This window comes from Channa argus, chromosome 7 (genome assembly GCF_033026475.1).
Source record: "Channa argus isolate prfri chromosome 7, Channa argus male v1.0, whole genome shotgun sequence".
Classification (NCBI taxonomy): Eukaryota; Metazoa; Chordata; class Actinopteri; order Anabantiformes; family Channidae; genus Channa; species Channa argus.
The window spans coordinates 408196-419974 of record NC_090203.1 but is presented as its reverse complement, the minus strand read 5'-3'; the positions used below and the strand labels follow the sequence as shown (position 1 = coordinate 419974).

General features: G+C 42.5%; 1 protein-coding gene and 1 long non-coding RNA gene across 9 annotated transcripts; one reads left to right on the top strand and one right to left on the bottom strand.

Moving 5' to 3' along the window:
* Window position 1: 1 nt before the first annotated feature.
* LOC137130848 (uncharacterized) lies at window positions 2-2421 on the bottom strand. Its single transcript, XR_010914907.1, has 3 exons — window positions 1529-2421; window positions 784-863; window positions 2-291 (listed from the first exon to the last, which is right to left on the bottom strand). It is a non-coding gene; the product is annotated as an uncharacterized lncRNA (long non-coding RNA).
* A 622-nt stretch (window positions 2422-3043) lies between these two features.
* Window positions 3044-11745, top strand: hjv (hemojuvelin BMP co-receptor). Of its 8 annotated transcripts, XM_067511454.1 has the most exons (6): window positions 3045-3303; window positions 4446-4467; window positions 4938-5087; window positions 5925-6055; window positions 6520-7061; window positions 7906-11745. In XM_067511454.1, the coding sequence occupies exons 3-6, from the start codon at window positions 5029-5031 to the stop codon at window positions 8530-8532; spliced, it is 1359 nt and encodes a 452-aa protein (XP_067367555.1). In that variant the 5' UTR covers window positions 3045-3303; window positions 4446-4467; window positions 4938-5028; the 3' UTR covers window positions 8533-11745. The 8 variants fall into 8 exon arrangements, with proteins under 8 accessions (XP_067367556.1, XP_067367551.1, XP_067367555.1 ...); XM_067511455.1 differs by lacking the exon at window positions 4446-4467 and having other exon boundaries at window positions 3044-3303; window positions 5051-5087; XM_067511457.1 differs by lacking the exon at window positions 4446-4467 and having other exon boundaries at window positions 5051-5099.
* Window positions 11746-11779: the final 34 nt, after the last annotated feature.

Sequence of the window (11779 nt, the reverse complement as noted above, 5' to 3'; positions counted from 1 at the left end):
GCTGGTCACTGCTTCATGTTTGCAACAGACAAAACTAATGAATGACTGTGAATTTGGTTTTAATATGCAGGATTGAAGGCAGAGATGTACAGTGTGTGGACTCCTGTGAAGCTTGGGCGACCACAGTCTGTCTGAGATTTGCGGATGTCTCCTGTGTTGGTCTTGTGATTGGGGGGGGTTGGGACCCCTGGGCCGGGGAGGCCGGGACGAGTGCAATATTGGAGGAGGACATGACAACAGTGCACTGCATCCTGGACCTGCCCGACCCTGGGAGGAAACACAGCACACATCCTGAAAAACACACCGTTTGTAACCGTATTTTCATTTTTTATAGTACTTTATACTTAGTATTAGTTCAGTTTTTACCCAGCTACACTTTTTCTGATTGCACAACAAAACAAATGCTGCCAAAACATGCACAGTTTAGTAAGAAATATCAAATCTGTGTCATTTAACTTTGAAAATTAAATTACATGAAATTAAATTAGAATTTACTATTTAAAAAAGTAAAGCTAATTTTAAGGTGTACTTTTTTAACATGTTTGATAATTCCAGTACGAGGACCCACTAAACACGTTTCTCATTTCTACCACATATATAGAGGCCACTTAATGTTTTTTTGGTATTTTTACTTGTGACTTCACTGATGTCTTATGAAGTATGACGTCACATCTGCCCTGGAAGTTAGTAAATGTGTAAAAGTCTTCCCAGGTTTAGGTTCTCAAAACATGTTTAACCTTTGTTTAACTAACCGTGTTAATATCACAGATAAAACGTACTCACAGCAGGGGGTGTGGCCATCACAGTCTTCTTAGGACCCCAGGGAGCTGATGCTTCTGATTATGGTGGACCACTGAAATCAACTGTTGACAACAAAGTGAGGGACTGTTATTGTTGCTGAAAATTGAAAGAATTCGGTGTAAAACTGAGCAGCAGATTCCTAGTACAGTAACACATTTGGCCCCTGATCAGTAAATCAAGGAGTACAGTGACACGAAGAACAAACTAATCAACGTCTCAGGTTGATTTGACTGTTTTTGGATTCTCCTCATTCTAAGATCATCTTTTCTGTCTTTGGTTCACTCACTGACTATTACAAAAAACCCTGATGCCCAACTCTGGAGCAGGTGCTTCAACATAGTAACTTAGTTCAGGTTAATATGCAGAGGTTATGTAGGCAAATTGATGAAAAAATAAAAAGATCTCTGACAGAAGTAAATGTGAGAAAACAGACAATATGTAAAAGTACTCTGTTAGAAGCTCTGTACAGCATCAAACATAAGGGTTGGAGAGTAACTAGCTTTACTCAAGTACTGTGTCTAAGTAGAGCAGTAATGTGCAGCATTGCACTTTTACTCTAGACACTTGCTCAATATTACTCAATAATATTCAACAAGTACTTCATGACATGTTAAAGTTTACCATCAAACTTTGCCATCTCCCAATGCTGTCAACTAAAATGTCTCAATCAGATTTGTGCAGCAAACATAAAAAAGTGTGTTTGAAGTACAAAGTAAAGTACATTTACCTCAGAAATGATGAATGTGACGTTAAAGCTTCAGATCCTCGCTGCTCTGCTGCAGCTTCTCTGTGGATTAAGCTGTGTGGAGGGTCTCAGTCCCCCCCTCCAAACACTAACAAAAGCTGTGAGCGCTGCTCAGTGAAGCATGAAGGGGCCCAATTTTTCACTTAAAGGGCCAACAACTTGACCTGCTGCCACCTCCATCACCATCCAAAAAATACTCTGTATTAAAGTAAAAGTACCACCTCTGATTCTTCACTCAAGTACTAAGGCTACAGTACTAAGTACTCCACTCCTCCTTCTTTTCCTTTGGGCTGTTCCCTTTCAGCCTTCGCCACAGCGAATCATGTCCCTCCGTCTAACCCTGTCCGCTGCGTCCTTTTCTCTAACACCAACTAACTTCATGACCTCTTTCACTACATCCATTAATCTCCTCTTTGCTCTTCCTCTAGACTTCCTGCTTGGCAACTCCAACCTCAGCATCCTTATACCGATATATTCACAGTCTCTGCTCTGAACATGTCCAAACCACCTATAAATATAACTTTATCACCAAAACATCTAACATGAGCTGTCCCTCTGATGTCCTCATTCCTGATACTGTCCATCCTTGTCACTCCCAAAGAGAAACTCAAACCCAGCCTTCCGTTTTAACACCCCGTTTTGCTGGATCCCTGTGTGTTGTCTCCGTTCTTATTTGTCCTCTTCACAAACTGTGTCAGAGCTCACGTGTTGACAGTGGTTAGTTTCCTTCATGATAATGGGACCTGCCATGATCCAGTCATTGTGGTCTGAGCAGTTTTTCTTCTAGCCAAATATTTCTAGGACTGAAGAGATGCTTATTGATTGAAGAAGTTCTCCTAGAAGTTATTGCTTAAGGAGATACTGATCGAGGCATGAAGATCAAATCAGCTTTCAGTCCGTCTTGTCTCCTTCCAGCATGGTTTACTCATGAATGCTTAAAGGAACGAATTTCCTTGAATCAGGTCAACTCTGCTGATGGGTGAGCCCCAGCTTTATCCACAACTCCCCATTTTGTCCCTGTGGATGGAGGTTTTCAGTCAGTCTATGAGACTTTCTGTGTGATGTCCATCCATGAACAAATCTAAATGGTAAATGTTCTGCACTTATATAGCGCTTTTCTACCTATTGGCACTCAAAGCACTTTACACTGCTTCTTATTTACCCATTCACACTCACAATCACACTAACACTCACACACCGATGGGGGAGCTCAACACTCACCGGGAGCAAGCTGGGGTTCAGTGTCTTGCTCAAGGACACTTCAACATGTGACCGGAGGAGCCGGGAATCGAACCAACATGTTGCCACTTGTGTACCAGGGTGTATAAATAAAGAAACCTTACCCTGTCCCTGCTCTGCTCCACCATGACTAAATAATGAAAACAAGGTACATGCCGCAGCTTCAGTAAATTTCCCAGCATGCATTGTTTTTGATCAAAGCCTCTGCACAGCCTGTTCCTTTTTATGGAACATGACAGATGTGTATGTTTTTTATGTTCAGTGAAGGTTTGTGTGTGTGTCTGTGTGCGTGTGTGGACAGTTGTCCTGCAGCAGGTGCTGGTTGCTGGTGATTTATTTAGAAACTACTGAAACGCCCTGTCAGCTGTGAAGACACCACAAGTCAAAGACTGGGACACTACTGAGCCCTGGACCGACCTGGACTGGGTCTTTAGTGGAGAGTGAGGGTCCAAAGGTTGTGGAGTCTCTGCAGAACAGACTGTGGACATTGACTGACTCTGATGTGGAACCAGGCTGAGGTGAGAGACCTTTGTGGTCTTTGTTTATGTCTATCTGAGCTGTAGGAAACTGGTCTCCGGACCTTCATGGAAATCAAAAACCCTGTTCAGAGAAAAAATTCTGCAGGATTTCAGTTGAACTCTAGTTCTGTTTGTAATTTATAGACTTTATTACTATTATTAATACTATTTCACTGTTTAATCCTAAAACTGATGTTTTACTCGAGTCAGATATGCAAAACTCTTCTGTCAACAAATGAGTCATAAAATCAAACAGGTTTAAAACAAGAACATAATTGATCAGACCAAACAGTCCCTGACTGAACTTGTGACTTGAAGATTTTGTTTCTCTCTAAAAATATAACTTTGAGAAGCAGAGAAAAACCCCTTGTGCCATTAATTAGTTTTTAATGTCATTGTGGACATGTGTGACTCTGGCAGTTATTTTAAATTGTTTAGTTTGTTTCAGAAACACCTTCACTTAAAAAGGCCTTAGTATAAGGAAATGCTTTCCCCTTAACTTACAGACAAGTTAGTTGGAAACAGCAACATGGGACAAACATTGTCATAGTCACATTTATTCATGCCCAGTGAGGAGCAGTGACACAAGACATGCTGACTCATAGGAAACCTTTAGATTCTTTAACACGGCTGATTAGTTACATTTCACTGGAAATTTCGTCTTCCAATCTGAACACTACACCAGAAACATCTGGTAGTACACAGTACACAAATCCATCCTACCCCCGGCTTCTGTCTGTGTGTGACACTGGGTGTAACTGGGTTTAAATTTAGACTAAAACCCACTGAGCCTCCACCTGTTAGAGAGGGGGAAAGGTCAGCCCCTGGTTTTAAAGGAACACTATGAACGCTGTGGTGTCACTGCTCACATGCTGTGAACAAACTATTTCAGACTTCACCGTCTCACTATCGCTCTGTGATTGATGGCGAAACCAGCGACTGACGAGCCACAGTTTGTTTGTTCTGCAGGAAAAAGTTCAGGCAAACAGACGAGAGTCCATGTTACAACACAGACTGTTCGACTGATTGACAATTCACTGTGATTCCTTCTTGTTTCATTGTTTTTACTGATTTAATGAGTTTTTACACGTGTCCGTGAAGTTTAGTGAACAAAAACATGTGTCTTTTCATTCATGTTTTAGTGGATCAGCTGTGACTCTGCAGGTAGGCCTCAGACCCTATCTTTGTGCATCAAAATGTGACTTTTGTCGTCATTTTATTTGAAAAGGATCATTTTGTATTAACTTGTAATACAATGAGAAAGTCTGCTCACTAGTTAATAAAGGAAAAGTGTTTCTTACCTAAATAGAACAAATAAGCAGGTTCTTTGTACAATTAGTAGAAGATCAGTTTAATATGAAAACATAAACTACCAGGTAAAGCCATAAATCTATGACCTACCCATAAATACGTGCAGTCATGTTACGAGATACATTTATTTGGCCATCAGCACTAAAATGCAACATTTGATGATCAATCCCACAGAATAATCCAGCTGCTCAGAAACACAGAATGTGTCAATAACTTAAAATAGAATAAAGATTCATACTGCAGCTTCCTTCCCAGATGGATATTCTCAGATAGATATTCAGCTGTTACACAAAGTCAAATCCTGACGAAATTGTTTTTGTCAGGATTAATATGCAGAAGTGTCACCTGTGAGGAACACGTGCATTGATGAAGAGTTTGTGATAAGAACAGCACCTGGAAGCGTAGTGGGAGGTGATGAGTATGTGTCCTTGTGCAGCTTTTCTGATGGGTCCTGCAGAAGAAGATCCCAGCAGGTGAGTGGACAGGTGAGTTCTGACTCTGTCAGAATCTTTTCAGTCAGCAAACAACAGAGCCTGTGAGGAGTCACACCAACATGTATAAATTCACATGCAGTCCCCTCCAAAAGTACTGGAACAGGAAAGCCACTTTCTGTGACAAAGTTTACATGTAGGCAGAGCCTCGGCTTGCTCTCATCAGGACATAAAATTTTTTCCAGAACTTTTGTGGATCATCTCCGGACTTTTTTCACTTTCTGATTTTTGCTCTCGTTTTGGCCTCAATATTTTTGCTTGTTACAGTATGTAACAGTATCTCTATGTTGAGTCGTCCTTTTTTATTTTTAAACATTTCTACTTGACTCTTTAAGTGTTCAAGTAAAGAAGAAGACAAGATACATGCAAGAAGAGAGTGTGACATGCAGCAATCTCCAGACTAAAGCCCAGAATGCTGATTTAACATCTTGATGTATTCAGCTTCCAGTGCATTTCAAATGTATCCTCTCTGAATAGCAACAATAAAGAGCAATAGTAGAATAATAAAGCCTCCACTGAGCAGCTCCAACTACACGAGACACTCTTGAATTTCCTCTGGGAATAAAGTGCCATGTTTATTTAAAACTGAAGCAAACTTCAGTGGATGTGCCTCAGTATTTTCTCCACAGTCAGCAGATTCAGTTCACAATCATCATGTATCATCACTGACAGCTGTGTAAGTTTTGACCATTTCCACATTTGCTACATGTGAAAGTCATTGTTCATTCAGTGACACATATACAGAGAACTAATGACAGTTATTTGTTTTTTTGGGGGGGGGTTGGCAATGAGTTACTCACACTGTTTGTTTCTTTACAGCACTGGTGATGTATGTGAGCTGCCCCAACCTTCCAGGTTCAGGCTCGGTCTGCTGATGGAGCACAAAGCGTTACCATGGAAACATTGCATCCATCTAACTCTGCTGCTGGTCCAGCTGAGTTTACCTGAAGGTACAGACACACACCACATGGCAGGGATGGGTCAGCCCACTGAACATCAGTAACACAAGCACATTTTAAAATGATCAAAGCGAAACAAAACAACACGACTACAAAGACACAAAAATTACCATCGACACATAGCAACCACTGAAGATACGCTGGTGATTGGATCGATGTTGAGACAAAGTTTTTAGGAAAATAACAGTATAATAACATTTTCTGCAAAAATCCCGACAATTGTGTGGAAGATTAACATTTTCACAAACTTCAAACTTCCACCGTGAAGGAATTACGTTCTTCAGTTGGGCTGAAGTTCAATCCTGAAGTGCTCGGTCTGCAGGTTCAGAAGAGGATCTTTGGATGTAGCTACAGCATGAAAGCCTTCAAAATAAAAGCCTTCTAGCGGAGGTATCCTTTTTTTATCTAGCTGAGCTTTTCTGTTTTTAAACTAAACGCTTGTTCTCTGTTTTCAGCTGAAGCCTCCTGTCGTATCCTGAGGTGTAACTCTGATTTTGTGGCTGCGACACTGGACCTAGGTAGCAGCAGTGGGGGTGGAGGAGGTGGAGGTGCAGCAGGGGAAGCTGCTCTCAGCAGGGAGGCGATGAATGCCGGTTACTGCAGCGCCCTGCGCTCCTATGCAATGTGCACAAAGCGGATGGCGCGGGTGTGTCGGGGTGACCTGGCTTACCACTCAGCCGTTCAGGGCATCGAGGACCTGCTAATCCAGCACCGCTGTCCCCGCGTGGGACCCACATCCCAGCCCCAGCCGCTGCCTCAGGGAACGCTGTCAGGAGACGCCTGTCTCTACGAGAGGAGCTTCCTCAGTAGGGAGGGCCGGACACCGGAGTACCTGCACTGCAGCGTATTCGGAGACCCACACATCCGAACCTTCAACCATGACTTCCAGACTTGTGCCGTGCAGGGGGCATGGCCTCTCATAGACAACGAGTACCTTTATGTACAGGCCACAAGCTCACCGAGCAGAGGAGGGACATACAGCATGGCACTCACCAAGGTGGGTCAGATTTTAGTCTGTCTGCACTGAGCCAGTCGGTGATCTGGATTCCTAGGTTGTGTTTACCATTCACAGACTGAGCTGCAACACTAATAAAACTCATTGCTGTCCCGAGACGTCTATTGTGAAAGTCGCGTCAAACATCAGTTTTTACTCTTTTAATTCAATTCAATTCAACTGTATTTATATAGCGCCAATTCACAACAAAGTCATCTCAGGGCACTTTACAGAATAAAGACAAGATTATAAAGATATATAAAGAGAACCCAACAATTCCCCCTGGAGCAAGCCATAGGCAACAGTGGAGAGGAAAAACTCCCTTTAACGGAAGAAACCTCCAGCAGAACCAGGCTCAGGGTGGACGGCCATCTGCCTTGACCGGTTGGGGTGAGTGGAAAGGGGAGAAAGAAAAGAACAGAGCAACAAAAAGCAACAACAAAACATCGGGCAGGTTGTTAGGACCAGTAGCTGCACGCTGGTAGACACACAGCTTCAAAGCCGGGGGACACCTGCAGAAAGGGACAGAGAGAGGGGGACAGAGGAGGACAAAGACAAATACGGTTGAGAACACACAGAGGTGGAGGTTTTACGGTTGTAAAACTCTGCCCGAGCCAAGAAATGTGTCATTGTGATGGAAAGTGTTTGGGCCTGTGGAAATACTGAGCATGTGCAGTGGGTCACACAGCATAAAAACTGGTTTTAATTTAGTAACTGAATGCTATCATTACGTCCAGTCAGTCAGGTTCCTATTCAACCTGTGGTTCAGCATGTCTTTAAGCCATAAAAAAGATTTGACAAAGAAAAGAGACCGTCTCCTGACTCGTGTTGTCCTCTTTCTTCACAGATCACCGTCATCTTTAAGAACATGCGTCAGTGCATCGATCAGCAGCTGTACCAGGCCGAGCTCGACAACGTCCCCGCTGCGTTTGCTGACGGCTCTGTGTCGAGTGGCGAGCGTCAGGGTCATCACAGCCTGACAGTCCGGACTCAGAGTCCCGGCCGACACGCTGAGATCCAAGCTGCTCATATCGGCACGCTGCTTGTGATTCGTCAGAGTGGCCGATCGCTCGGCCTGTCAATTCGCTCACCAAGAGACATTGTGGAAGCCTTTGGGCCCGAACAGGACCTACAGCTTTGTGTGTTGGGCTGCCCCCCATCCCAGAGACTCAACACACTTCATCCACCTCTGCTGGACTCTTCACCTTCTGCCACCATCAGCGCCCGTGCCCACTGCGACGCGCTGCTTCCTGCCAGAGATGTCTACTACCAGGCATGTGTGTTTGACTTAATCACCGGCGGAGACCTGAACTCCAGCACTGCTGCTGTCAGTGCAATGCAAGATGCACAAAAGATGATCCCTGACCGTGAGACTGTTCACCTGCTGCCCATCTCTTCTGTTGAGCAATACAGAGCCCAACCTGGCCTGGCTCTGCTGCTGCTAGGCATGCTGGGAACTCTGACCATATCCTGAAGCAGTTGGAGGCCGCTGCAGACCACAGGCTGGGCTGTTTTACTGGTACCACTTCAGCTACTGTGTGTGCGGATCATCAGTTATTGAGGGTCAAAGGTGCTGCTCAGTGGCAAGTGGACTTGTTTGACCTTTACTCATTAGATTGTTTAAAAGTGGAGTAACATCTACATCGGGGGTGTCCAAACATTTTTCACCAAGGGCCATATGCGGTAAAATACACAAACAGCCGGGCCACTCACTCGAGGTATTAGCTCACCTGGTTTATTTAAGTAAACTGAATCAATCAGCTTAAAAAAAATCAATCAGCTTACAACACTGCTTTTCATGAATGGGATTTTTTTTATAGAACAAAAAAGGTTGGCAGTTCATTCTCAAAACAGCTGCCTCTGATTGCTTCTGAATGATGGTCCTTCTTGAAAGACCTCGGAAGGGGGTGGGGATATAAAATAAATTGTATACTATATTTCAAGCTTGTTATGCAAATAAGTTGCGATAGTTAACAGATCAACTAATATTTGTTTTAAAAATGCAATCAACATAAAATGATTACATTTATTAAGTAATAGGCCTTAATAACACATGGAACGTGTAATATATTTTGAACTCAAGGGAACACGGTTGCGCTCACTGGGAACAATGAAGTTGCACTTTGGCCTGCAGGATTGCTGGCAGGTCCCGCAGTCAGTTTTGTGGTTGAGATGCAAAAGATGTCACAGGGATGGTCATTGATCATTTCGGTTCTCAATCTGCTTTTTGTTCAGCGTCATCAGAGAAAATGTTTTTCACATATGTATGTTGAGCCGAATAGACTCATCCTTCTTTTTGCGTGTCGACTCATCAGAGGAAACTTGGCTTCTTCCAAACTCCAGTAGAAGTCAGGTAAGCAGAGAAGTTGATGTTGATTCTTCAGAGAATCATCACACTGCATTTCTATAAGTTCTGATTGCAGACTCTCTTCCACTTCTTCTGCATTTATCATGAAGGGAGTCGCGGACAGCATGATATCGTTCTCAATGGTAGAAAAATGTTGGAAGCACTGAGAAAATTCCCCTTTTTATCAAAGAGATCGGCCTTTCGAAACGCAGATCTGATTTCGGACGTGCACACATTGAAGGTGCAAAACTGTGCCTCAAACATTCAGAGCTTCACACAGAATGCGTTCATGTATGCGTAAAGCATCAATCCACCAGTTAAGAAAGTTTGAAATTCTGTATGATAGAGTGCTCATAATCAAATTATATTTGCCGTTTTCACAACAGTGTTCATCACATCGCTAAGCTGTACTATCTTGGCAGAGAGTGCTTCTTGGTGGATGATACAGTGCATTTTAACTGCCTCACCTCCACTCTCCTGCATCTTGGCGCACACCATAGAGGCCATTTCTTTGCGCTCGCCAGTCATAGCTGGAGCTCCATCCATTGTAACTCCACACAACTTGTCCCATTTAAGTCCTATCTTTCAATTGCATTTGACACAGCTTCATAAATGTCTTTACCCGTTGTTGTGGTATTTAGACTGCTGAGCTCAAGCAGCTCCTCCGTAAAGCAAAAGTTATTGACAACTCCCCGCAAAAAAATTAATAACTGTGCGGTATCTGTGGCGTCTGATCACATGCAATGGAGTAGAAATCAAAAGCACACGTTTTGTCTGACAGTTGATGTTTTATGTTGGCTGACAAATCTTCGACTCTCAGCACAACTGTGTTTCTTGATAGGCTAACTCTGTCTTGACTCTGTTTCTGACTTTTTTTCTGGGCACATTATTCCTGCAACTTTAGTGAGGAACTGTCTTATGAATCGACCATCTGAAAAAGCCTTCCCATGCTGCGCAATGAGTTGAGCCAACTCGTAGCTGGGTATTGTGGCATTTTATTGAGTTTTTTTGGCACAGGAAAAATACTGTTGTTGAGCTAGCAAGATAGTTCTCATCCGCTTAACCTTCTGTTCTCGTTCCACACCAGTGTAGGACATGTAGGTCTGATATTTGGTTTCATAGTGTTGTCTTACATTGTACTCCATCACTGCCACACTCTCATTACAAATCAAACAAACACACTTCCATAAAGAAGTATTCAATTTTCCACCGTGTCTGAAACTTTCTACACTCACTTGCTATCTTGTGTTTCTTTGGTGTTGTCATTTTCAGTGCGCTGTTGCAAATTTTTCTTGCTTAATTTTGTTTTGTAGAGGAATTGCCTTGATCAACTCAGTAGCTTAGTAGCTTTAACCCCTAGAGTTAAAACCAAGAAATGCAATACCGTCAGGTTTCATGTGCGGGCCATATTATGGTACAATTTTGGAATTTAGTGCGGGCCAATTATAAATGGATCAATTGGGTCGCGGGCTGTAGTTTGGAAACCCTTGATCTACATCAAAGTGGAATCACCATCTCTGAGGAGAGGAGGTGGTCTAACACACCAGTTATCAGCCACTTACAGTCCTGGTGCCCCTGCAGATAAAAATCTGTTTACACACGAGCAACCATACGGACATTACTGTGTGGAAACACTCATTGGGTCAAATAGGATTCAGTTTGCTGCTGCAGCTTCAACCTGCAACAGAAGACGATAAAAACCTGACGATAAAAATCTCCTAATAATGTTGCTTAAAGTCATGTATAAAGTGAAGAGTGATTACATATCTAACTTTTGTGTGCATAGAAGATTAATTGTTTTCAACAGTTTGAAACCCATCTGCTAAATAGGTTTTAAACCAACCAAGACAGTTCCTTTAATCCCGGTGACGTGTTCGAGTGTCTCTAATAAAATGTGATCGATTGCAACACTCAGATTTAACAGGACAATCACAGAGATGAGTCAATTGTCTGCGGCTATGAAACCGAAAAGGCACCAAAATAACACAACAAAAAAAATGCAGTGATTACTCATTTTCAGTGATGCTGTATCTAAAGAAAAGCTCACAACTGATGAAGTTTAACAAATGTCTGATTTCAAATCTGAGGAAACATATGCATTTAAAACAGACGCTGATCTTCTGGAGGACAGTTTTTTTGAGCTGGGAGTCCAGCTGACAGAGCCTACATTAAATTATTGTGGTTCTTGCTGAGGAGAAGTGGTTTACCAAAGTTCCTGGTGATGTTGTGCAACGTGTATTAAAGTGTTGTATTTAGTATTTATACAATGAGACTCATTTGAAATAATTTCAAATGTTATTTTTGCCAAGTAAATCCTATAATAAATATTCTCCAACTGTATTAACAAAGTGTAATAATCAATTATTTTAGAACT

What these genes read in the sequence shown, in the direction of transcription:
- hjv (XM_067511450.1), top strand. Translation starts at nt 5,857, where the DNA reads ATGACAGTTATTTGTTTTTTTGGGGGGGGGTTGGCAATGAGTTACTCA. An exon ending in CCAGCTGAGTTTACCTGAAG is followed by an intron (nt 6,056 to 6,519) that starts GTACAGACACAC and finishes CTCTGTTTTCAG; the next exon opens with CTGAAGCCTCCTGTCGTATC. An exon ending in ACAGCATGGCACTCACCAAG is followed by an intron (nt 7,062 to 7,905) that starts GTGGGTCAGATT and finishes CTTTCTTCACAG; the next exon opens with ATCACCGTCATCTTTAAGAA.